Source organism: Lolium perenne, chromosome 2 (genome assembly GCF_019359855.2).
Source record: "Lolium perenne isolate Kyuss_39 chromosome 2, Kyuss_2.0, whole genome shotgun sequence".
In the NCBI taxonomy this organism is placed as follows: Eukaryota; Viridiplantae; Streptophyta; class Magnoliopsida; order Poales; family Poaceae; genus Lolium; species Lolium perenne.
Window position 1 is genome coordinate 160,618,766 of NC_067245.2, and position 25,587 is coordinate 160,644,352.

Sequence of the window (25,587 nt, forward strand, 5' to 3'; positions counted from 1 at the left end):
ATTGAGTTTCATCCGGAACCGCCTTAGGTTGTCGAATGTTTGCCGGATGTCATCGATTAAAATGTTTTTGACTTAGTTTTTATCACGATGTCATCCACATAGACTTGCACATTTTTTCCAATTTGATCAAACAAGCATTTTTGCATACAGCGCTGGTACGTTGCACCAGCGTTGCGCAACCCAAAAGGCATAGTGACATAGCAATAAGCCCCGTGCGGGGTAATGAACGCAGTTTTTATTTGATCTTCCTTTTTAAGGGAATTTGGTGGAAACCGGAATAGGCATCCAGGAAGGACAACAACTCACACCCAAAGCAGTTGAATCAATCACTTGATCGATTCGTGGCAAAGGAAAAGGATCTCTTGGGCAAGCCTTGTTCAGGTTGGTGTAGTCGATGCACATGCGCCACACCTTCGAGCTTTTGCCTCCAGGTTCTCATCTTTCTTCTTTTCAACCATTACCGGATTGGCCAGCCACTCTGTGTGCGTGACCTCCACAATGAATCCGGCAACAAGCAGCTTGGTTACTTCTTCTCCTATGATCTTTCTTCTGTCTTCAGCGAACCGACGCAGTGGCTGCCGCACCGGCTTGGCATCTTTCCGGACGTTTAGAGAGTGCTCAGCCAGCTCCCTCGGAACACCTACCAAATCATCAGTTGACCAGGCAAAGATATTCCGATTCTCACGGAGGAAGCTGACGAGCGCGCTTTCCTATGCTTGATCAAGGCCGGCGCCGATACGAACGGTGCGCTCTGGGTAAGCCGGATCCAGCACAATGTTCTTTGTTTCATTGGTTGGCTTGAATGCCGGTGTGCCCATGTTTTCACTCATTGCCGCCAAACTTATTTGTGAGGAATGAGCCAGCGCAACAGCTGTCTGCATTCTTTTCTTTTCCTCCGCGATCACCAGCGATTCTGCTAGGTTTGATCCGGCAGATGCAGTTTCCAGTGAGATCTTATAGTTTCCCACCACAGTCAATGGCCCACGAGGTGCCGGCATCTTCATCTTGAGGTAAGCCGTATGAGTGGTGGCCATGAAAGCAGCCAACGCCGGTCTCCCCAGCAATGCATGGTAGGGACTGTCCAGATCCACCACCTCAAACTCCAGATTTTCCACCCGGCAATTGTCACGTCCTCCAAATGCCACGTCCACCCGAACTTTTCCTATCGGGGCACAGTACAAGCCAGGGACGATCCCATGGAACGTTGTGCGCGTTGGCTGAAGCATGTTTTCTGTTATGCCCAGCGTTTGCATGGTGTGCTTGTACATGATGTTGATGCTACTGCCATTGTCTATCAGCACCTTGCTGAACTTCACTCGAGTTTGCGGCCCTTTCATGATCGGGTCCACAACAAGAGCATATCCACCCGGATTCGGCATGATCCTTGGGTGATCCTTGGATGACCAGGTAATTTCCTGATTGGACCACATCATGTACTTGGGAACTGCCGGCATCACCGCATTGACCTCCATGGAGCGCCGGTGTACACTTTGCCGGTCTGTTGGCTCAGTGACAAAGACAACACAGCACAGATGCGGATCTTCGTAAACATTCCGGCCTAAAGGTGCCGGTGGAGGTGGCTGGTTATCATTTTGCTCCACCCGGTTAACTTGCTGGTACTGCTGCCGGTTTGGCTGCACCGGTAAGGCGTTTGCCCCGGTAAGTGGTGGTGGTGGCGGTAGCTGTTGTTGCTGCCGCGGCATGTCTTGCGGTGGCCGCGCATCTTTCACTGTTCCTTTTTGCATCAAGTACTTGGTCCAGGTACAATCCTTCGTCAGATGGTTTGACGGATGTGCCGGATTCGGCGTGTGCCACCGGCAAGGTTGATCCATGGCAGCTTCCATGGTGTATTTCGCGGGTTCTTGCCGCTTCTTCTTCTCGGACCCGTGGTTTCTTTTCCACCCATTGTTTCTTAGGACCCGCCCATGGCTGCGATCCGGTTTTTTGCCTCTGGCTGTCGCTGGCCTCAAAGTTTTCCTGCACAGCAGCAACTTGCTGCGGACCGTACCTTCGATCCGGAAAATCTTCCCTTCTTTTGTTATTCCGGTTGTCCCGGTGTTGTTCGTGGCGCGGCTGTTCCGGCTCCGGTTGCACTGCCGGTTGCGTTGGGTCTCCCAACGCATAGCTATCCGCCACACGTATCATCTCTGCCAACGTTGTCGGCATGTTGCGCTGCAACTTTTGCCACAACGGTGAACCTCTTCTGCATCCACTGCTAAACCAAGCAATGGCTTGTGCCTCGATCACCCCCTCACAGGAGTTCCTTGTGGTGTTCCACCGGGCTAGATAATCCCGGTCTGTTTCGTTCGGCGCTGCACGCACAGAGCAAGTTGCTGCGGCCTGTTTGGCCTCTGATAGGTGCTGCTGAAATTGCTCACAAAGGCCTCCTCAAAATCCAGCCAGCCATTTATGCTTCCTGCCGGCAAGTTGTTTAGCCAGATTCTTGCCGGTCCAACCAAAAACGATGGTATGATCCTCACGGCCCAACGCCGGTTTCCTCCTCCTGCTACGGTTCCTCCACCGCCTGCAACGTATACCGCGGTCACGTAATCCGCGAGCCAATCTTCCGGCTTCGTGGTGCCGTCATACGTCTTTGTGTCACGGGGCAACATAAAGTTGCGAACTGGTGGTTTTTCTTTCATGATCCTTGGGCCAAAACACTTTGGACCTGGAGGACCTTCCTCCTCGATCATTTCTGACAAGTATACTCTATCCAGACGGTGCCTCGCATCCCGTTCCGGTAAGTATCTCTCTCCCAGGCGTTCTCCCAATGGGTTCCGGTATGCTGCCGGTTTCGTGGAATCGGCTTCATCGTGACATTCCGGTACCGCGGCCCTTGCCTGCCGATACCTTGGGGGATCTATTTCCTCCTCCTCGTACGCTGCCCTTGCAGCTCGATAGTTTTGCCCGGTCTCATATCTACCGGCATGATTGTTTCCGGCATAGCCTCTGGCATAGCCTCGCTCTGCCCCTTGGCTTTTTCTACCGGCATCGTGTTGCCCGGCTTGTTGCTTTCCGGCAAGAACCGGATCGTACACAGTCATCTGCTGCGCATTCACTTCTTTTTCTCTCCTTCTATCCGGATGGGGGGACGAAGCCTGCCCATGGGATTTGCTACCGGCATTCTTTGTTGAACGCGCGGATTTTGAGGCCGCTGCCTTGTTCAGCTTAGCCAGCTGCTCAGCATTTTGCTGCTCAATGGTTTCCAGCAGCTCTCTAACACGCTCTTGCTGCTTTACCAAAGCCTCTCCGGAAAGCGACTCGCACAGCTCTACAGCGGCCTTAGCAGCTTTTATAGTTTTATCCGGGCTGCTATACTTAGGCTTTTCCACGATGCTAACAGATGCAGAGGCGCTCTTGCCGGTAAGAATCTCTTTGCGCAAATCTTGATCTAGGTTGCGAGCTTTTAGCCGGTTTTCCGGCATCCTAGCAGCATGCGCGCTAACAGAAGCAAAGCCATGGGCAGCGTTATACTCACGTACGGTTAGGTTCAGCTCGCGCTGCGCCCTGACGATGTCCTTGCCGCTTTCTAGCATCTTCTGGCGCTGCGCCTCCAGCTCCGCCTGAGCCGCTGCCGGATCGATGTTCTGCGCGATGGGGGTGGCGAGGACGTTCATCGCCGCCTTGAGCGGTGTCTCCGGTGGCGCGGATGATGCTCCCGCTGCGCCTGCGCCGCGCTCCAGCGGTGGCTTAGCCGCACGGGTCGAAACCGCGCGACCGGCACCTTCAGCCGCAACCTCCTTTCCTGCACCAGCCACACCGGTCATCATTACCTCGACGCTGCCGGCGGCGCGGCCAGCACAGAGCCATCTTGGCGGGTCCGGTGCCACCAGCACCGGCGAGAGGCGCTGGCGCACAGGGACGGTGCCGAAGTAGACGCGATGGCTGCCGAACTCGATGATGCGGCCGTTCTTGTGGAAGACGCAGCCGTTGGCGAAGCAGCCCGCGTTGTCGTTGATGAAGTCCATGGCGTAGATGCTCTGCACCAACGCGGACACCGTACGTTCGCCGGAGATCTCGAGAACGCCCGCCCGAATGTGAACTCCATCAAGCGCCACTTCAGGCCCCACGGTGGGCGCCAACTGTCGTCGTGGTGAACGAGCAGATGCCATAGGATGGCTTAGATTGGGGCCGAATGGACGCAAGAGGATTCGGGGGAGGGTTTGCGATCAGGTGGGAAGAGATTCCGGATGGTTTCCTCAAGAACTTGGCCAAGGCCAGAAGTTGAAGAAGAAAGACACAAGGAAGAACTCCCTCTAGATCACCATGTTCATAGATTCACACAGGTTACAGGCTCTGCCTTCCTACATACACGCGTACATACTTGCCCGTGAAGATGGGCTGCCCCCTCTCCTTATATAGGGGAGAGGGTGGCTTACACTGCAAGAAACCCTAATGGCATCTTTGACTGGACAAACTACTTTACAGAGTTACTGTACAAAGCTACTTTAACTGGCTACTGTACAAAGCTACTTTAATCATAGATGACTCCGGGGCCTTCTTTTATCATAGCAGCTGACGTCCCCCGGCTTCTTTCTCCGTCACCTCTCTCTTTGGCGCCAGGGCTCTGAATAAAGTTACTTGGCGTAGCTCATCCTTGTCTTCTTGCTCTGAAGAGAATCTTTGACCAGTCCTGCCGTCAGGCTCTCCTTTCCGGTATCTTTTATACCGGGTCCCGGCATACCCCTTTGGGGATACCGGCTTAGCCTTGCTCTCCCGGATTCCTTCTAGGCTTCCGGCAAGAACATTAAACCGGTATCTCAATGGCTCAAACCATCCGGTTTGGCATGCCTTTGGCATACCGGGGGTTATCCCCCCAACAGCCACCCACCTTGGCCAATCAAGTGAAGAGCTGCCACCACTCCCTCCCTCTATAAAACCTCATAGCCGGCCACCCCCTCCTCTCTTTGCTCTCATTTTTCACTCCCCACTCCTTCCTCCACTCCCTCACACTCCTCTCATACCTCTTACCCACGAGCTGCTGCTCCTCCCAAGCTCCATGGCCGGCCATGGCCATGGAAATCCACCTAGATGAAGCTCCCCTCCTCCCTCAAGCTTCCCCTCACCATGAGAGCCTCCCTCTCCTTCTTCTCCCCAACTCTAGATGGTTTTCTCTCCTCTTCTTCTTCCTCCCTTGCTAAGATTGGATCTTGATGCAGGTGCATGTTGGTCCAAGCATGGAGAAGCTTGAGCTATCCTCAGATCTGAAGTTCTTGAGCAAAGTTCGTCCAAAACCATGCAGTAATTTCTGTATCTTGCTGTTTCAGATTCTGGTACGAACTTGTAAAATCCGCCAAATCTTGTGTGCAGATCCAAATCGAGTGATTCAAAGTTCCGCAGATAGGTATTGAAAAGATCTACAACTTGGCGTTGGTCTCATACTCAAATTCGTTACGGATTTTGCAAGGTAAATAAAGTTCTGCAAACATGCAGAATCACTGTTTGTGAGATTTCTTCCGTTTTACGAAATCTTTTTGAGCAAACTCAACTGTGGGTGAAAGCCCTCTTCAGTACCTTCATTTTGGCGGTGGTTTCACTTCGATTGACCTCCTGAAACTGAAATGGTTCACAGATCAAGATCTAGTCAGATCTGACTTTGTCGAATTAAACCAGGAGCTTGGAACGAATTTTTGAATGAAACCAATTGGGTAAGAACCACCTATTCAATACCTTTCAGATGCAGCAAGCCTCATATTTTTCTGATGTGTGTATGATTTTTGGTGAATTAAACTTATTCTGTGTGTTCTGCAGACATGGCTGTTAGCTTTTAATTCATCAAAAATCCATTTTTGAACCTAATTGAGTGATTCCACTTCTGTAGGATTACTGAATGTTTTCTTAATCATCTCCAACAAGTTTCAAACATTTATCTGTTGTGTAACTCCAGTGAGAAAGCAAATGGTACAGACATGCAGTAAACTTGTCAATCCATTTGTGAGAGTTTCAGAAACAATTTGAACCCAAATCCAATTGGGTATGCATCTTTGTTTAATTACCTTTCAAATGCAAGTGGCCTCATATTTTTAGGATTTTTCTACGATTTATGGCTTACAGATCTTTTTTTCTGTACAGTCAGATTCAAAGAAATTCCTAAAATTGTAGGTTTAATATTTTTAGGTGATTCCAATTGGGTTAGTCTTGTATTAGTACTAGCTATCTAGGAAAAATATTATTAGTCTCTGTTCATACATATTTGTTGCTGTTAGTAAGGTATATGTGTGACATGCATTGTTGAAGCAAAACTTTTCGGTTTATTTAAAACCCTTGATCAACTCTTTTTAGTAGAGATGGGCAACCTTTGTTTTATGCTTGCAAAACCAAACCTCTACAACCTAACATTAGCTCTTTTGTTTTGCTTAAGTTTTCAAATGATGTGGTTTATGGTTTGCTTCCTATTTTTTTTTGGTTGTAGTGTTATGGGAACAAATTAAGTTAGGAAAACTGTTTTCTACTTTTTCAAAAATGTTTGAAAATGCTTTGTGATTGTATTTGATGTCAAACTAATGCACTTGTCCTCTTTAGGATGTTATCTACCAGGGGATATTTGGTTTATACCATGGTGATACCCGAGAAAGGCAATTGCTAAGTTGTGATACTCTCATACCTTTACTAGGTAAATAAAATGGGTTCTCTTTTAGTTGCTTTGCAGTATCTATAAGTTCTTTGTATGTTAGCCCGTAGTAAGGTGGTTAGCTATTGCTTGTTGATTGTTAAATGTTGCATGCTTGTTATGATTGGTGCAATATGATTGATTGTGTTCCTTTTATATTTTCCGACGATAGATGCGAACGATTCCGGAGAAGAAGAAGAAGTAGTTCGGACAAGGATTTTATTTATATTGACGGGATTCTTATATTGATGAAGTTGAAGAAGTCCAGGGACAAATAAGCCAAGGCAAGCCATCTCTTGATCTCTGAATATTGAATCACATATTGTGGTTACTTTGTTATTATTATTGTCTCTCGATCTATCTTGTGTGATTTCTACTTTTGTTGTCGGAGCATGCTTACCGTGAGCATGTTTACTCTCTTTGGCACCTCGCCGACAAACCCCTTTTTGTGAATGGTGGTTGTCAACATCATGATCATGGTGTACCCTCTAAATGTGATGGGTATGCCCACTTACCTTGAGTGTGTCGACCTCTCGACACCCTTTTTGCACCCCTTAGTGGTATGATGGTTAGTATCATGCCCTTGTTATACCTTCTACCTTGTGATGCTATGCATACTTACTCCCAAGTGTGCCGAACCTCTTGTTGATGCTATACATACTTACTCCCAAGTATGTTGAACCCCTTGTTGTTGTTATGCATGCTTACCCCGAGCATGTATGCCCCCTTGACCACCTATTTTACCATCTTCTTAGTGGTATGATGATCAACATCATGACCCTTTGTTGAATCCTCCTGTCGTCGTGGTGAACGAGCAGATGCCATAGGATGGCTTAGATTGGGGCCGAATGGACGCAAGAGGATTCGGGGGAGGGTTTGCGATCAGGTGGGAAGAGATTCCGGATGGTTTCCTCAAGAACTTGGCCAAGGCCAGAAGTTGAAGAAGAAAGACACAAGGAAGAACTCCCTCTAGATCACCATGTTCATAGATTCACACAGGTTACAGGCTCTGCCTTCCTACATACACGCGTACATACTTGCTTGCTTGTGAAGAAGGGCTGCCCCCTCTCCTTATATAGGGGAGAGGGTGGCTTACACGGCAAGAAACCCTAATGGCATCTTTGACTGGACAAACTACTTTACAGAGCTACTGTACAAAGCTACTTTAACAGGCTACTGTACAAAGCTACTTTAATCATAGATGACACCGGGGCCTTCTTTTATCAGGGCTGCTGATGTCCTCCGGCTTCTTTGGACGTCACCTCTCTCTTTGGCGCCAGGGCTCTGAATAAAGTTACTTTGCTTGGCTCATCCTTGTCTTCTTGCTCTGAAGAGAATCTTTGACCAGACCTGCCGACAGGCTCTCCTTTCCGGTATCTTCTATACCGGGTTCCGGCATACCCCTTTGGGGATACCGGTTTAGCCTTGCTCTCCCGGATTCCTACTAGGCTTCCGGCAAGAACATTAAACCGGTATCTTGATGGCTCAAACCATCCGGTTTGGCATGCCTTTGGCATACCGGGGGTTATCCCCCCAACATTAGTCCCCGAAGCTGGTATGGTCTGGAGGATTCTATCCTACGGACCATGCCAGGTTTTCATCTTTTTAAGATACCGGTTTAGTCACTCATTTCTTGAGCTTAGTTCCGGCACCTTTACCCTTGTTCCTTTTCTTCTCTTTGCAAGGCTCGTTCCGGCATCTCTTTTTTCCGGCACCACGTGTCTTTGCTCCTTCCTCGGCGAAGTCGAGAATATATCGGGCCCCGCGCCGTCGCTGACATGCGCATCGTAACTGACGCGCCAGTGTCCGCTGTCACATCGTTTCGACTCCCGCGCACGCATTAAATGCACCGCAGCGGATCCCACTAGCCGCTCTGGATCCTTTGGGTATCTCCGTGTGGCCTCCTGTTTTTGCGTGTATCTCCTTGACACGTGGCGGCCCATGATGCGAACCGCCGTGGGCCGCGAGGCGAACCGCCGCGGTCCAGCGGTTCCACGCCCACTTTCTCTCTCTTATATAAACGCAACTGCCCGTTCCTCTTCATCTTCTTCGCATTCTTCTCCTTCGCGCACAGAGTTCCACGCCTTTGCGCCTCCGCCGCTCTCCGTCCGCCGTCGCCCGTTCGAGCTTCGGTGCCCGGCGAACTCACGCCGTGCCGCCGCCGGACTTCGCTGTGCGGAGATCTTCGGCAGCAACTTCTTCGCGTCTGCCGCATTTGTGCTTCTTCGCGAGCTTCTCCGCCTCGCCGTCGACGGTGCTCGCCGGCGGCTGTAGACCCGCTTCTTCGCCAGCAAACTCTCTCCCCAGCGACCGCGCCGCTCAAGGTTGGTATTAATTTTGCTTTACTCGCCGTTCGCTTGCTTTCCAGATCTTGAGCCTTTGGTGTTCTTATTTGCTCCTTTTCTTTGGTTTTCTTCTTACTCGTAGATCTTCACACGGGGTTGAAGTTTGGGATTCCTGTTTCTCCGCCCATCCTTGCGATGTCTGACGAGGGATCTTCCTCTGCATCCTCTTCTTCTCTTTCTCTCAAGCGCCGTAGACCTTCTCCCGGTGAATCTACGGCCTCAGATCCAATGGAAACCGATTCCGGCAACCAGCAGGAATCCGGTGACCCCCAAGAGTCCGGCGGCCACCTAGAATCCGGTAGCTTTAGCCAAGCTTCCGGTAGCCAAGAGGCCAGTGGCTCTGGTCAAGCCTCTAGCAGCTCCAGCCAATCTTCCGGCGAGGAGCCTTCCCCAACCACCCGCGGAGCCTGGATGGGCTCCTACGTTACTGAGTTTGAGATCGATTGGCTGTACCGGTCTCGGAGGATTCCGGAAGGAGTTGCCTGCCGGATTCCGGATAACGAGATTGAACCGGATCCGGAAGACGACGAGCATGTTGTTTTTCTCGCTCACTTTGAGCGCGGCTTCGGCCTTCCTGCCTCTACTTTTTTCCGGGATTTCCTGGATTTCTACGATCTCCAACCTCACCACCTTCCTGGCAACGCCCTTTTCTATCTTTCTTGTTTTGCCACCTTCATGGAGGCTTACATCGGCATTCGTCCCACTTGTGAGACGTTTGCCCGCTTCTTCAACTTGCGGATCAACTCCGTCCAGGGCAAGGAGATTCCTAAGCCCAAGCCGCCCGTGCAGTGCGGCTCCTGCATCGTCGGCTCCCGCCAAGGGAGCACTTTTCTTAAGTTTACCGGCCTCGAGTCTTGCCGCACCTGGCAAGGAACTTTCTTCTACGTGAAGAACACCGGCCGCGCCGATCGCATCAACCTTCCTCCATACCAAGAGGGGCCCCCCAGCAGAGCCAACTGGAGCTACAACCCGAGGACAGAACATGCCGAAACCAATCGGGTGGTGCGCTTCTTGGCCTCTTTGAAGAAGGAGACCAACATCTGTTCCGACGATGTCATCCGGACTTTCATATCGCGCCGGGTGCTTCCTCTTAAGCGCCGCGCACATAGGATGAGCGAGATGTATGGCCCAGGCGATCCTACCAAGATCACCGGCCGTGCTCTCAGCAAGAAAGATGTTGTTCTCAAGGCTAAGCAGATTTGTCAAACTGCTATGCCTTTTACTTGGGAATGGGGCCTCCTTCCCCTCAGTTCCTCTAACCGTCCGACCCAAGAAGTAAGAGATTACGCACTTGGGGTTGTCTTTGCCGGTAAGTTTCTGCTTTTGCTAACCTTCTTTTTTACCTTGTTTCAGGCCAGGGACCGCTTCCCCTCTATCCAGGCAGAGCCGCGAGGACCTCTCCGGAAGCGTGCCTTTGACTCCTTCGACCCGGATCCCTACATCTATTGGAAGGACCTGAAGATGGGGAAGACCCCGGCTGCACGCCTTGGCCGGGACCCGCCGGAGCCCACCGGAAACCCCGAGGAGCTGGTTGTGCTCGAGGTATTTTCTTTTCCGGCTTCTTATACTTTGCCATTATCGCTTTCTCGCGAATCGCTTCTTAGCCATATCCAACTCACAGATCCACGAGCGCGTGCCGCCCCTGCGCGCCGATGCCGGTCCTGAGTTTGTGGACAAACTCATGGCCCAGGGCCAGAAGAACAAGCAGCCGGCATCTACTGCCGGCTCCAGCCATGCTCCTCCCTCCAAGCGCTTCCGGACGGAGCCCTTGGGGGAGAAAGAAGTGGGCGTGCGCCGCTACGGGCGCAAAGCGATGCCAACCGCTTCCGGGTAATTTCATTTTCCGGCTTGCCTCCTTTTTTGCTAAGTTCTTTTTCCGGTTGCTTCTTCTCAACCACTTGTCTTTTACTTTTTTCCTCAGCCCCGCTCTCAAGCTTGGCCCAAGGCCATCGGGCTCTGAGGGATCCGCAAGGACCTCAACCCCTCCTCCTCGTTCAAGCCCGGCACCATCTGGTGCCGGCAACACCTCTGCCTCCCTTTCGGGGGGCACAACTAATTCGGGGCGTGCGGCCCCTTCACTGTCAGATCACCGCACGGAGGAGGATCTTTCCTTCCTCCCGGAACACCAAGACACCGGCGCCAGCAACACCGGCGCCGGAGAAGAAGAAGCTGCCGGGCGGGCGGAGCCTTTTGCTCCTCCCGTCCTCGAAAAGACAACCTCCGCGCCGGAATCTTCCGCGCCGGAAGGCTCCAAGACGGGTGACGCTCCTAGCGCTCCCCCTTCTCCACGCACCATCCTCATGCCTCCGCCTGAGGCTCCTCGCGCCCAGCCCTCCAAGGCCGCTCCTGGCGCGCCGCCGGCTAAGACTTCCGGGGCCCCGTCTACCGCGCCGCCGCCCAAGCCCTCCAAGCTCATCAAGGGGAAGGCGACGGCCTCCAGCGCCCCTTCGGGCGGCCAGCAGCCCTTGGTGCTGCACGTCTCCAAGGCTGCCAAAAGCGCCAGCATGAAGGCCACCGGCCTCCTTGGCCGCATTACGGAGTTCCAGCGCCAAGGCCGGGACCTGGGGCACCTCCTGCCGTATGCCCAAAAGTGGAACGCCGCGGACATCACTCCGGCGACCCGCGGCATGGGCAAGGATCGGCTGCCGGCACCTGATCCCGTCGGGGATCGGTGTTCTGAGGAGCACTTCATGCGGCTCCGGGCTGCCGTAAAAGAGCTTGACAGCGCGTGGTACGATTCCACGAACAATCTGACGGTATGTTCTATTAACTTTCAACCTTTGCCGGTTTCTTCGTTTCCGGTTCTGCTTTATCTTTTCCTTAGTTTCATGCCGGTTTCTCTCTTGTCTATCTTCCCCAGTCCCCGAGTTTTGTGGTGAGGGCGCAGCTCTTAGCGCAAAACTTAACTTAAGATTTTAGCGTGAAACCGGCACTGCCAGTCCCCGAGTTTCGGGTTAAGAACTTGGTTCTTAGCACAAAATTTTACCTTATTTCTTCTTTTTCTTGAACAGGTCACCGCTGACACTCGGAAGGCCCTTTTCGAGGAGCTTTTATGGGAGCACCGGGAGCTCGCTGAGGCACATGACAAGTGCCAAGGTATGGTTTTTCGTTTCACCGGCATCTTTGCTACCGGAAACCTCTTTTCCTTGTGATATTTACAATTTCTGTTCAACAGTGATCCCGGAAGCTTCCATCGATGCTCTCAAGGAGCAGCTCGCCACGGCCCAACGTACTATTTTTTCCTTTCTCCTTTGAACTTGGTTTCTTTTCAGTTTTACTAGTGTAACCTTGCTAACACTCATTTTTTCCGGTTACAGGGGAAAAGGACGAGCTCAACCGGCAGCACCAGGATGAGCTGAACGCCCTCAAGACCAGCTACCAGGATCTCAAGTCTCAGCTGATTCAGCTGGGGCTCGATCACGCCAAGGCCCTCAAAGCCGCTGAAGTGAGCGCAGCGGCCAAGTTGGACGAGGCTCTGGAGGATGCTTCCAATGCCACTGTGGTGTTGCGGGCAGAGCTGGAGGAGATGGCCAAGGCCCGGAAGGGCGCCGAGGAGAAGGCCGCGCGGCTGGAGGAAGAGCGTAAAGAGTGCGATCAGCTGATCCTGCAGACCGATACACTTGCCCTCCGTAAGTTGTTTTCTTTTACATTTTGACTACTGCATACGAGCCTTTTTTCTTTCTACCCCATTCTCTTTCCGTTATCTTTCATTCCGGACTCTTTTCCTTCCGGTCTCTTTTTCTTCCGGACTCTTCTCCTTCCGGTCTCTTTTCTTCCGGACTCTTTTCCTTAAACTTTTTCTTTCTTTGCATAGGCCTCTTTCCGGACTCGCAGAGGTACGCTGTCAAGAAGGTCGATGCGCAACGCAAGGACAAAGGCCAAGCGGATCTTACTGTGCCATGGACGCCGAAGGACCATCTGGTCGCGCTTAACGCGCGGGTGTCCCATATGCGCTGCATAGACCGCAATCTTTCGGACATCCCTGATGTAGCTACCCAGCTATACAGGACTTTGTGGCCTGGCGAGGCGGTGCCGGACACCTTCTCCCTCATCAGCGACCGTCTGAAAGGTGCCGGCAGGAGGATCCGCGAGTGGCAGTGCTCTGCTGCCCGCGCTGGAGCGGACTCCGCCCTCCGCGTCGCCTGCTCCTGGTACCCGGAGCTCAATCTGGACGCCCTTACTGGCGTGCGCGAAGGCGCAGAAACGGATCTGGACCCGATCCTCTCCGCCAAGCGGCAGGATCGCGCGTACCGCATCGCGGAGTATGCCGACATGCGCACCTTCATCCCTCCCCCTCCTGGCGTCACGGACTATCTCGACGAGGAGGAGGATGAAGCCGAAGAAGAGCTTCTGGATGACGCTGATGCCGGTGCTGCTCCTCCGGAAACCCCTGCCGCATGATGATTTCCTTTGAAGTGCTTGCTCATTATATCTGTTGGTCCTGTTGCTTTAAGACAATATCTGTTAAATTCTGCCCCGGAATGCCGGGGCTTATGATGTAAAACTTAAGTTTGCCTGTGGTTGTGCTACAACATTTCCTGCCGGTAAGTTATACCGGTAGCTAAGTACTTATGAGTTTGCCTTAACATATTTTGCTTTTGGTTCCGCTTTTATCCTGCACTGCAAAGATTTCTCAATTGCTTCCGCATCCAATTTGATGCATACTTGGTTCTTTTGCCTTGGCTCTGCCTGCCTTCTCTGGGCGTTCTTTGGCGTATGAGCACAAGGTTCTTTCACCAAACAAGCATCTTCTTGAACTTAGAAATAATTTTGAAATTTTGCAAAAAACCGGTTTAACCGGGGTTAATTAAATTTTTTAGATTGTTCTTTCCTGCTCTCCCTTTTCGCAGTTCATGTGCTTATCCCCTACCGGTTTATCTTGCTTGCCATGAAGCCGGTTTGCGGACAGCAGCAGAGTCGAAGACTCCGGTAGGATTTAGCACACTACTAAACCGGAAAGAAAAAACATTCAATAAGCAACCGGTAAACTGAAAAAATAGACAAGTTACATGCAACTTAAGTTGGGGTAGTCCCCGAGATTCACTCAAGGTTCCGGCATCTTTTATTCATAGCATATAAGGTACAAAAAGGAACTTCTTACACCACCACTTCAAGAGTAGAAAGGACGCAACAGAGCTACGTTCCATGGACGCTTGCTCTCCTCGCCGGACCTGTCCGCCTTTCCTTTCTTCCATTCCTGTGCATCTATCAAGTAGTATGCATCATTGTGAAGCACCTTGCTTACAATGAAGGGACCTTCCCACGGTGGCAAAAGCTTATGCCGGCCTTCAGTGCGCTGCACCAGGCGAAGTACAAGATCTCCTTCCCGGAAAACTCTTGGGTTAACCTTCCGGTTATGATAGCGTCTTAGGTTTTGCTGGTAAATGGCTGTTCTTGCCAAAGCCAGCTCTCTTGCTTCTTCTAGCAAGTCCACATCGTTTTCTCTGGCCTCTTTGACCTCTTGCTCAGTATAGAGCTGTACCCTTGGTGAATCATGGATGATATCGGTTGGTATCACCGCTTCTGCTCCATAAACCATGAAGAAGGGAGTGTATCCGGTAGACCGGTTTGGAGTTGTTCTTATACTCCACAGTACTGATGGTAGCTCATCGAGCCAACATCCCGGTGACTTTTCCACCGCATCAATGAGTCTAGGCTTGATACCGGAAAGCACCAAGGCATTCATTCTTTCTACTTGGCCATTGCCCTGTGGATGTGCCACTGAGCACAAATCCAACCGGATGTTCTTTTCTTCACAGAACCTTTTGAACTCACCTTGAGCAAAGTTGGTTCCGTTATCAGTGATGATGCTGTGCGGGTATCCATACCGCAAAATGACATCTTTCAAGAATTTCACAGCTGTATGCCCATCACACTTTGCGATAGGTTTTACTTCCAGCCACTTGGTGAACTTATCCACCATGACCAAGATGTGAGTCATGCTGCTTCTTGCAGTTTTGAATGGTCCAACCATGTCAAGGCACCAAACAGCGAATGGCCATGTTAGCGGTATTGTCTTTAAACCGGATGCTGGGGTATGGTTTTGCTTGGCGTACCTCTGGCAGCCGTTGCATTTTCTTACCAAATCCTCAGCGTCCTCCAAAGCAGTGGGCCAATAGAACCCATGCCGGAATACTTTTGCTACCAAAGCCCTTGATGAAGCATGATGCCCACATTCTCCTTGGTGAATTTCCTCAAGCATTTCTTTTCCTTCCTCCGGTTCCACACATCTTTGAAGGACACCGGTAACGCTTCTCTTGTACACCTCACCATTGATGAATGTGTAAGCTTTGGACCTTCTTTGTATCCTCCTTGATTCATTTTCGTCAGCCGGCAAGGTGCCGCTGATCAAGAATTCCTTAATAGGTTTAACCCATGATGGTATTTCTCGAACCAAAAACACCGGTGCATCTATCTCCATGCTATCTACCAGCATCGTTTCTTCCGGTATGGGTACAGCAGTCCCCGAGCCTACCGGAGCAGTCCCCGAGCTTGCCGGAGCAGTCCCCGGGTTCCCTTCATCGATATCCATGGGTACTACGTGTGACTCGGTACAAAAATTGATTCTGATTCCGGGCTCGGCTTGATCGATGGCACTCTTAGGTGAGCCAAAGCTATTCCGGGAGGAATTTCTTGCCTAGATGAGCCCAACTTGGACAAAGCATCCGCGGCTTCATTTTCTGCTCGCGGCACATGGTGAAACTCACATCCTTCGAAGAATCCGGCAATCTTTTGCACGTGAAACCGGTACGAGGCCATGTTGGCGTCTTTTGCATCCCAATCTCCTGAGCACTGCTGTACCACAAGGTCTGAATCGCCATAGCAAATGATCCGGTGTGCACCGATTTCTTTTGCGACCTTAAGCCCATGGATCAAAGCTTCATATTCAGCGACATTGTTCGATGCCCTGAAATGTACTTGCAAAACATACCGGAGGTGGTCTCCTTTTGGTGAAGTAAGCACCACACCGGCACCTAGACCTTCCTTGAGCTTAGATCCATCAAAGTGCATCTTCCAGTATTCTATCCTCTGATCTGGCGGTTTGTATTGCATCTCCGCCCAATCAACAAGGAAATCAGCCAAAGCCTGTGATTTTATGGCATCTCTTCTTTCATATACCGGCACGTACGGTGATATCTGGATCGCCCATTTTGCAATCCGGCCGCTGGCATCTTTGTTGCACATGATGTCGGAAATTGGTGCTTCACTCACCACCTTCATGGGGTGTTCCTCAAAGTAGTGCTTGAGTTTTGTGGCGGCCATGTACACGCCATAAGTCATTTTCTCGGAAGTGAGGGTAGTTTTGTTTTGAGAGGGAGAGCACCTCGCTCAAGTAGTATACCGGCCTCTGGACGGTTTTTTCTTCCTCTTCTCTTTCAACCACAACCACTACACTCACAACCCGGTTTGTTGCTGCTATGTATAACAGCATAGGCTCCCTTTCTAGAGGTGAAGCCAGTACGGGTGCTGTGGCTAGCATCGTTTTTAGCTCCTTAAACGCTGCGTCTGCCTGAGGGGTCCAGACGAACGTGTCAGATTTCCTCATGAGAGCATAGAGTGGCAGAGCTTTTTCTCCCAACCTGCTTACAAACCGGCTCAGCGATGCCAAGCTTCCGGTAAACTTTTGCACATCTTTTAACTCTCGAGGGATAGCCATTCTTTCTATCGCCCGGATTTTTACCGGATTAACCTCTATGCCCCGGCTTGAAACCAGGAAACCGAGCAGCTTGCCGGCGGGGACACCAAAGGTACATTTTGCCGGATTGAGTTTCATCCGGAACCGCCTTAGGTTATCGAATGTTTGCCGGATGTCATCGATTAAAGTGTTTTTTACCTTAGTTTTTATCACGATGTCATCCACATAGACTTGCACATTTTTTCCAATTTGATCAAACAAGCATTTTTGCATACAGCGCTGGTACGTTGCACCAGCGTTGCGCAACCCAAAAGGCATAGTGACATAGCAATAAGCCCCGTGCGGGGTAATGAACGCAGTTTTTATTTGATCTTCCTTTTTTAAGGGAATTTGGTGGAAACCGGAATAGGCATCCAGGAAGGACAACAACTCACACCCAGCAGTTGAATCAATCACTTGATCGATTCGTGGCAAAGGAAAAGGATCTCTTGGGCAAGCCTTGTTCAGGTTGGTGTAGTCGATGCACATGCGCCACACCTTCGGAGCTTTTGCCTCCAGGTTCTCATCTTTCTTCTTTTCAACCATTACCGGATTGGCCAGCCACTCTGTGTGCGTGACCTCCACAATGAATCCGGCAACAAGCAGCTTGGTTACTTCTTCTCCTATGATCTTTCTTCTGTCTTCAGCGAACCGACGCAGTGGCTGCCGCACCGGCTTGGCATCTTTCCGGACGTTTAGAGAGTGCTCAGCCAGCTCCTCGGAACACCTACCAAATCATCGATTGACCAGGCAAAGATATTCCGATTCTCACGGAGGAAGCTGACGAGCGCGCTTTCCTATGCTTGATCAAGGCCGGCGCCGATACGAACGGTGCGCTCTGGGTAAGCCGGATCCAGCACAATGTTCTTTGTTTCATTGGTTGGCTTGAATGCCGGTGTGCCCATGTTTTCACTCATTGCCGCCAAACTTATTTGTGAGGAATGAGCCAGCGCAACAGCTGTCTGCATTCTTTTCTTTTCCTCCGCGATCACCAGCGATTCTCGCTAGGTTTGATCCGGCAGATGCAGTTTCCAGTGAGATCTTATAGTTTCCCACCACAGTCAATGGCCCACGAGGTGCCGGCATCTTCATCTTGAGGTAAGCCGTATGAGTGGTGGCCATGAAAGCAGCCAACGCCGGTCTCCCCAGCAATGCATGGTAGGGACTGTCCAGATCCACCACCTCAAACTCCAGATTTTCCACCCGGCAATTGTCACGTCCTCCAAATGCCACGTCCACCCGAACTTTTCCTATCGGGGCACAGGACAAGCCAGGGACGATCCCATGGAACGTTGTGCGCGTTGGCTGAAGCATGTTTTCTGTTATGCCCAGCGTTTGCATGGTGTGCTTGTACATGATGTTGATGCTACTGCCATTGTCTATCAGCACCTTGCTGAACTTCACTCGAGTTTGCGGCCCTTTCATGATCGGGTCCACAACAAGAGCATATCCACCCGGATTCGGCATGATCCTTGGGTGATCCTTGGATGACCAGGTAATTTCCTGATTGGACCACATCATGTACTTGGGAACTGCCGGCATCACCGCATTGACCTCCATGGAGCGCCGGTGTACACTTTGCCGGTCTGTTGGCTCAGTGACAAAGACAACACAGCACAGATGCGGATCTTCGTAAACATTCCGGCCTAAAGGTGCCGGTGGAGGTGGCTGGTTATCATTTTGCTCCACCCGGTTAACTTGCTGGTACTGCTGCCGGTTTGGCTGCACCGGTAAGGCGTTTGCCCCGGTAAGTGGTGGTGGTGGCGGTAGCTGTTGTTGCTGCCGCGGCATGTCTTGCGGTGGCCGCGCATCTTTCACCTGTTCCTTTTTGCATCAAGTACTTGGTCCAGGTACAATCCTTCGTCGATGGTTTGACGGATGTGCCGGATTCGGCGTGTGCCACCGGCAAGGTTGATCCATGGCAGCTTCCATGGTGTATTTCGCGGGTTCTTGCCAGTTCTTCTTCTGGACCCAGGGTTTCTTTTCCACCCATTGTTTCTTAGGACCCGCCCATGGCTGCGATCCGGTTTTTTGCCTCTGGCTGTCGCTGGCCTCAAAGTTTTCCTGCACAGCAGCAACTTGCTGCGGACCGTACCTTCGATCCGGAAAATCTTCCCTTCTTTTGTTATTCCGGTTGTCCCGGTGTTGTTCGTGGCGCGGCTGTTCCGGCTCCGGTTGCCTTGCCGGTTGCGTTGGGTCTCCCAACGCATAGCTATCCGCCACACGTATCATCTCGCTAACGTTGTCGGCATGTTGCGCTGCAACTTTTGCCACAACGGTGAACCTCTTTCTGCATCCACCGCTAAACCAAGCAATGGCTTGTGCCTCGATCACCCCCTCACAGGAGTTCCTTGTGGTGTTCCACCGGGCTAGATAATCCCGGTCTGTTTCGTTCGGGCGCTGCACGCACGTAGCAAGTTGCTGCGGCCTGTTTGGCCTCGATAGATGCTGCTGAAATTGCTCACAAAGGCCTCCTCAAAATCCAACCAGCCATTTATGCTTCCTGCCGGCAAGTTGTTTAGCCAGATTCTTGCCGGTCCAACCAAAAACGATGGTATGATCCTCACGGCCCAACGCCGGTTTCCTCCTCCTGCTACGGTTCCTCCACCGCCTGCAACGTATACCGCGGTCACGTAATCCGCGAGCCAATCTTCCGGCTTTGTGGTGCCGTCATACGTTTTTGTGTCACGGGGCAACATAAAGTTGCGAACTGGTGGTTTTTCTTTCATGATCCTTGGGCCAAAACACCTTGGACCTGGAGGACCTTCCTCCTCGATCATTTCTGACAAGTATACTCTATCCAGACGGTGCCTCGCATCCCGTTCCGGTAAGTATCTCTCTCCCAGGCGTTCTCCCAATGGGTTCCGGTATGCTGCCGGTCTCGTTGAATCGGCTTCATCGTGACATTCCGGTACCGCGGCCCTTGCCTGCCGATACCTTGGGGGATCTATTTCCTCCTCCTCGTACGCTGCCCTTGCAGCTCGATAGTTTTGCCCGGTCTCATATCTACCGGCATGATTGTTTCCGGCATAGCCTCTGGCATAGCCTCGCTCTGCCCCTTGGCTTTTTCTACCGGCATCGTGTTGCCCGGCTTGTTGCTTTCCGGCAAGAACCGGATCGTACACAGTCATCTGCTGCGCATTCACTTCTTTTTCTCTCCTTCTATCCGGATGGGGGGACGAAGCCTGCCCATGGGATTTGCTACCGGCATTCTTTGTTGAACGCGCGGATTTTGAGGCCGCTGCCTTGTTCAGCTTAGCCAGCTGCTCAGCATTTTGCTGCTCAATGGTTTCCAGCAGCTCTCTAACACGCTCTTGCTGCTTTACCAAAGCCTCTCCGGAAAGCGACTCGCACAGCTCTACAGCGGCCTTAGCAGCTTTTATAGTTTTATCCGGGCTGCTATACTTAGGCTTTTCCACGATGCTAACATATGCAGAGGCGCTCTTGCCGGTAAGAATCTCTTTGCGCAAATCTTGATCTAGGTTGCGAGCTTTTAGCCGGTTTTCCGGCATCCTAGCAGCATGCGCGCTAACAGAAGCAAAGCCATGGGCAGCGTTATACTCACGTACGGTTAGGTTCAGCTCGCGCTGCGCCCTGACGATGTCCTTGCCGCTCTCCAGCATCTTCTGGCGCTGCGCCTCCAGCTCCGCCTGAGCCGCTGCCGGATCGATGTTCTGCGCGATGGGGGTGGCGAGGACGTTCATCGCCGCCTGGAGCGGTGTCTCCGGTGGCGCGGATGATGCTCCCGCTGCGCCTGCGCCGCGCTCCAGCGGTGGCTTAGCCGCACGGGTCGAAACCGCGCGACCGGCACCTTCAGCCGCAACCTCCTTTCCTGCACCAGCCACACCGGTCATCATTACCTCGACGCTGCCGGCGGCGCGGCCAGCACAGAGCCATCTTGGCGGGTCCGGTGCCACCAGCACCGGCGAGAGGCGCTGGCGCACAGGGACGGTGCCGAAGTAGACGCGATGGCTGCCGAACTCGATGATGCGGCCGTTCTTGGGGAAGACGCCGCCGTTGGCGAAGCAGCCCGCGTTGTCGTTGATGAAGTCCATGGCGTAGATGCTCTGCACCAACGCGGACACCGTACGCTCGCCGGAGACCTCGAGGACGCCCGCCCGAATGTGAACTCCATCAAGCGCCACTTCATGCCCCACGGTGGGCGCCAACTGTCGTCGTGGTGAACGAGCAGATGCCATAGGATGGCTTAGATTGGGGCCGAATGGACGCAAGAGGATTCGGGGGAGGGTTTGCGATCAGGTGGGAAGAGATTCCGGATGGTTTCCTCAAGAACTTGGCCAAGGCCAGAAGTTGAAGAAGAAAGACACAAGGAAGAACTCCCTCTAGATCACCATGTTCATAGATTCACACAGGTTACAGGCTCTGCCTTCCTACATACACGCGTACATACTTGCTTGCTTGTGAAGAAGGGCTGCCCCCTCTCCTTATATAGGGGAGAGGGTGGCTTACACGGCAAGAAACCCTAATGGCATCTTTGACTGGACAAACTACTTTACAGAGCTACTGTACAAAGCTACTTTAACAGGCTACTGTACAAAGCTACTTTAATCATAGATGACACCGGGGCCTTCTTTTATCAGGGCTGCTGATGTCCTCCGGCTTCTTTGGACGTCACCTCTCTCTTTGGCGCCAGGGCTCTGAATAAAGTTACTTTGCTTGGCTCATCCTTGTCTTCTTGCTCTGAAGAGAATCTTTGACCAGACCTGCCGACAGGCTCTCCTTTCCGGTATCTTCTATACCGGGTTCCGGCATACCCCTTTGGGGATACCGGTTTAGCCTTGCTCTCCCGGATTCCTACTAGGCTTCCGGCAAGAACATTAAACCGGTATCTTGATGGCTCAAACCATCCGGTTTGGCATGCCTTTGGCATACCGGGGGTTATCCCCCCAACACCTCCTACTTATGTTGTCCCCATGCGTGCTTATCCTAAGCATGTATGATCCCCTTGACACCTCAATTATCATCTCCTTAGAGGTATGACGTCTAGCATCATGCCATTGTTATATCTTAGCTCCTACATAAAACTTTAGGTTGGGAACCCCTCAAGGTTTACCTTGTTGTAAATGTTTATGAAAACCTTGGGTAAGATAACCTTACCCAAGCGTATGGTTTATGAAGGCAAAAAGGATCTTGTCAAAGATGTTTGAGAAAAGGAATATGTGTGTGACTTGGGTTTTGAGAAAAAAAAACGACACATGGTTCTTTGTATTCGCCCGGAACAATTACACAGCGCAACCATAGCTACTCCAACGTGGGCACGGGGCTTAACTTGACGTTTGTTCTTCTTAGCATGAGGCACCGCACAACTATACAAGGGTACGGTTACCCCCGAGTCCGGGTTGTCAAGGTTGGGACAATAGTATAACGGGAGGCCTTCGGGGCTGACCCGTCCGGAAGACACCATGGGTCTCATGGCTTGGCGGTGGAGCCATGCTCTAGAGGAGGTGAGCTGCCACGGTGCCGGGGAGGTACATACTCCATAGGGTAGGACCTCGTGTTAAGTCGAATGGGCGAAAGGTTATGTCCGGGTATCCGTCGTGGCATATGTCGTTATGCGGGGATGATGCCCACACGATAGGTATCCGGATAGTTGTGGTGAAAGTGTGCAAACTCTGCAGAGTCAAAACTATTCGAATAGCCGCGTCCGCGGTCATGGACGGTTGGGATGGCCGTTACAGAGCTGTGTCGAGTTTTGGTTTTGAAAATGATTTCCAAAGGAAATGTGTGTTGGAAGTACCGGAAGGGTACGGGAAAGATGGTGTGCCGACCATGTGGAGATGGTCGAGGAAAATGAAACAAAAGAGGGTGACCCTTCCTAGTGTTTCATGTAGAGGAACTCTGCTTTAACAAAGATATAGAGATGTCATAGGACTTTCTTAGTGTCCCCTTCAACTGTGATGTGGGATGCTATATCCACAAGAGAAACTGATTCTCTTTCACATGCTATATCCACAAGAGAAACTGATTCTCTTTCACATGCTATATCCACAAGAGAAACTGATTCTCTTTCACATGCTATATCCACAAGAGAAACTGATTCTCTTTCACATGCTATATCCACCAGAGAAACTATTCTTCCTCTCCTGTCTTCTTTAGTTAGAATTGTTATCACCTTCTTGATGGTTTGCGAGTACAATTCAAATGTACTCACGGCTTTGTCCCTGGCTATTTACTTGGCCAGACCTGGAGGACTTCGACAGATGAAGAAGGAGTTGACGACGTCTATGCGAGCTAGGAACGTCTTCCCAGTCAGTTGCCTGTAGGGTTATGGCAGATGACTTGGGTACTGCGCTGCTGAAGTGATGATGCTACTCTGATGTTTAGTTAGGCCCTTCGAGGCTATTATGTAAGTATTGGTCATGTGACCTCATTGTAATTTTCTTTTTCCGCTTTGTAATGGATGGTGTAATTTGATATCAGTTCGGTTATGTGTTCACGACACACTGATCATGGGATCGTGAACTGTATACATAACAGGGTATTTCGGACCGTTAGTCCGGGGTCCCCACACACTTCATCCCCTTGCTCTGTTCTGGCCATCGGCACCAAGAAACCCCAATCTCAGAGCAATGTCTTCCTCCTCTTCCTCCTCCTCCTCGTCGGATCTGTCAACACCCGGATTTTTAAGTCCAGATGCCTATTATGTCATTCATCGCAATCCCAGGAATATTGTTTTTGCGAGACATAATAGATTGATATCACAACACATCATTCATTACATACCATAATCGTCTTACAAATAAAGGATCACATGATCCAGTCTCATTACAATAATAGAAGTTATATTTATTCATTACATAACATATAGCGAAAGCGAAAGTAGCGTAGTAGTAGTCCATCTATTCCACAGGCAACTGTTGACGTCAGGAGTGATCCTAGTTGTCGTAGATGTCCTGCTGTCCTTCTTCCGGGTTCTGGTACTCCTCTTCATAGTCTGGCCATTTGAATAGCCAGGGACACAGCCATGAGTACTTTAAAGTACTCGCAAACTAAAACTAAGGTAAATACTATCAACTATAGTAAGGGGGTTCTAAGCTCTCGTTTCATTTGCATAAAGCCAGTTTTATTTCATAAGCACTTTAAAAATCAAAGCCTCTTCATTTAACTAACTCAAGTGGGAACATTAGTGTCATTCCCACAACTTAGTTGTGATTCAAAGTCAAAGTCACCTTTCAATTCAAATCACAAGTCACCATTCATATTTTTAGAAAAGTTCCGATGACGGAACAGTATGGCCTTCCCAACTGTCCATAACCGAGGACGCGGCTATTCGAATAGGTTTAACTCTGCAGAGGTTGTACACTTGTGCCACAACAATTGCAATAGTTCGTCAGGGGTAACTGGCCCTGATTTATCGTACGCAGTACGCGAACTACCAATCCTAACCTTTCATTTACATACTCTAGTATAGGCACCTCTCCCCATGAGCTTGGCCTCCCAGTGAAGACACGCGGTCAGCCTGGGAACTGCACAGGGCTTGGGCCGGACATTCACCTCATTTCACGTCATTTCACATCACTTCACCAGTACGGAGGCAGCCTCGGCCTAACCCCTATGACGCTTGTTCAGAGGGAACCCATACTAAAATACATAAGTTTCCAGCTAAGCCTTACCCAGATTCAGGTATTGTGGGGGTACTTGTAAAATTGGAATGGTATCGCATCCGAACCCAACCATCAGTTTTGGTAAAATTCACCAAGTCATTCACCAGTCATATTCACCTTCAAAATCTCTCAATAGAATGACTCATCATTCCAAGGTTTTCAAAGTCATTTCAAATCACAAGTTCCCAACTAGAGTAGTCACTTTTAATATTGAGCACTAGCAACTAGTTATGAGGGGTGCTAAGTATCTTGGAGCTTGCTAGGCTAAGTGTGATTCTCTTGTACTACTCTATAATTCAACCAAGTGAATCATAAATCAAAAAGTAACTTTGATAAATAAAATCAAGTAAAGCTTGTAAAGTAAAAACTTGGGATAGGTTCATAAGGTAAAAATGTAATGGTGCCTTGCTCTTGTAGAGCTTTGCACTTTGCAAGAATATAAACTTGCAACCAAAATGGTTTGCACTATTATAGCTTGCATTGGTAATAGCTTGCCAGAATATTAGCTTGCCTTGATTGGTGATGTGATCAAGGTTTTCTTGCTCTTCTTCTTGGTAGAAGACCTCTTCCTCTTGATAGTCTCCGGTACTAGCGTCTATAAACGAATACGAGGATACAATCACCAAACAACACTTAAGTAGTCTTAATTTGCCTTAATGGCTCTCACAATGGATCTTAGCATCACTACTTAAGATTTATCAACAAATTATTCTAGGGTTTCTTTATTTAATATTAGGAGGAATAATTTCCTCTCATTGAAAATTTAAATTAAGGTTTCTCTTTGGTTTGGAGAAATAATTTCCTCTCATTGAATTCTTCTTAAGATTTAATTTCTCTTATGAATAATATATGACCTAGGTTGACCAAGGTCAACCTCTTCATACTTATCATTTGAGAAAAATGATTTAAATGAGGTTCCATACCTCATGCATTTTAATGCTAACAGGGTAGTGATTTAATGCCACCAAATAACTCAATATGAGTTTATATAGACCATGGTCACTACCTCATGTTGAATTACTTGAGAACAAGATTTAAATGAGAGGAATACCTCTCATATGATTTAACACATAGTTGTAACTAATTTAGTAAAACTACTATTGAGGTGATTTAATATTCTCAAATAACCAGGGATGATCCCATGTTGACCAAGGTCAACACTTCACACTTATTATTTGAGAGAAGTGATTTAAATGAGGTTCATCATCTCATGTGATTTAAATAACCTTTGCAATTTAAAACTATTATGATTTAATTTCTACAAGTGAGCAAGTATGAGCCTAGGTAAATAAAGGTCAACACATTACTTCATATCACTTGAGAATGATTTAA

General features: G+C 50.1%; 1 protein-coding gene and 1 long non-coding RNA gene across 2 annotated transcripts; both read left to right on the forward strand.

Moving 5' to 3' along the window:
• Positions 1-4,831: 4,831 nt before the first annotated feature.
• Positions 4,832-23,101, forward strand: LOC127323485 (uncharacterized). The gene is made up of 5 exons (XR_011752050.1): positions 4,832-5,222; positions 5,311-5,974; positions 6,523-6,613; positions 6,783-6,894; positions 22,833-23,101. It is a non-coding gene; the product is annotated as an uncharacterized lncRNA (long non-coding RNA).
• Positions 7,063-21,798, forward strand: LOC139835077 (uncharacterized). The gene is made up of 4 exons (XM_071825061.1): positions 7,063-7,111; positions 12,131-12,184; positions 12,273-12,584; positions 21,770-21,798. Exons 1-4 carry the CDS (start codon positions 7,063-7,065, stop codon positions 21,796-21,798), a joined length of 444 nt encoding a protein of 147 aa, XP_071681162.1.
• Positions 23,102-25,587: the final 2,486 nt, after the last annotated feature.

Coding starts and splice junctions, on each gene's coding strand:
- LOC139835077 (XM_071825061.1), top strand. CDS start 7,063: ATGGTGGTTGTCAACATCATGATCATGGTGTACCCTCTAAATGTGATG. Junction 7,112..12,130: donor GTACCCTCTAAATGTGATGG/GTATGCCCACTT, acceptor TCTGTTCAACAG/TGATCCCGGAAGCTTCCATC. Junction 12,585..21,769: donor GACCGATACACTTGCCCTCC/GTAAGTTGTTTT, acceptor TGGTTTATGAAG/GCAAAAAGGATCTTGTCAAA.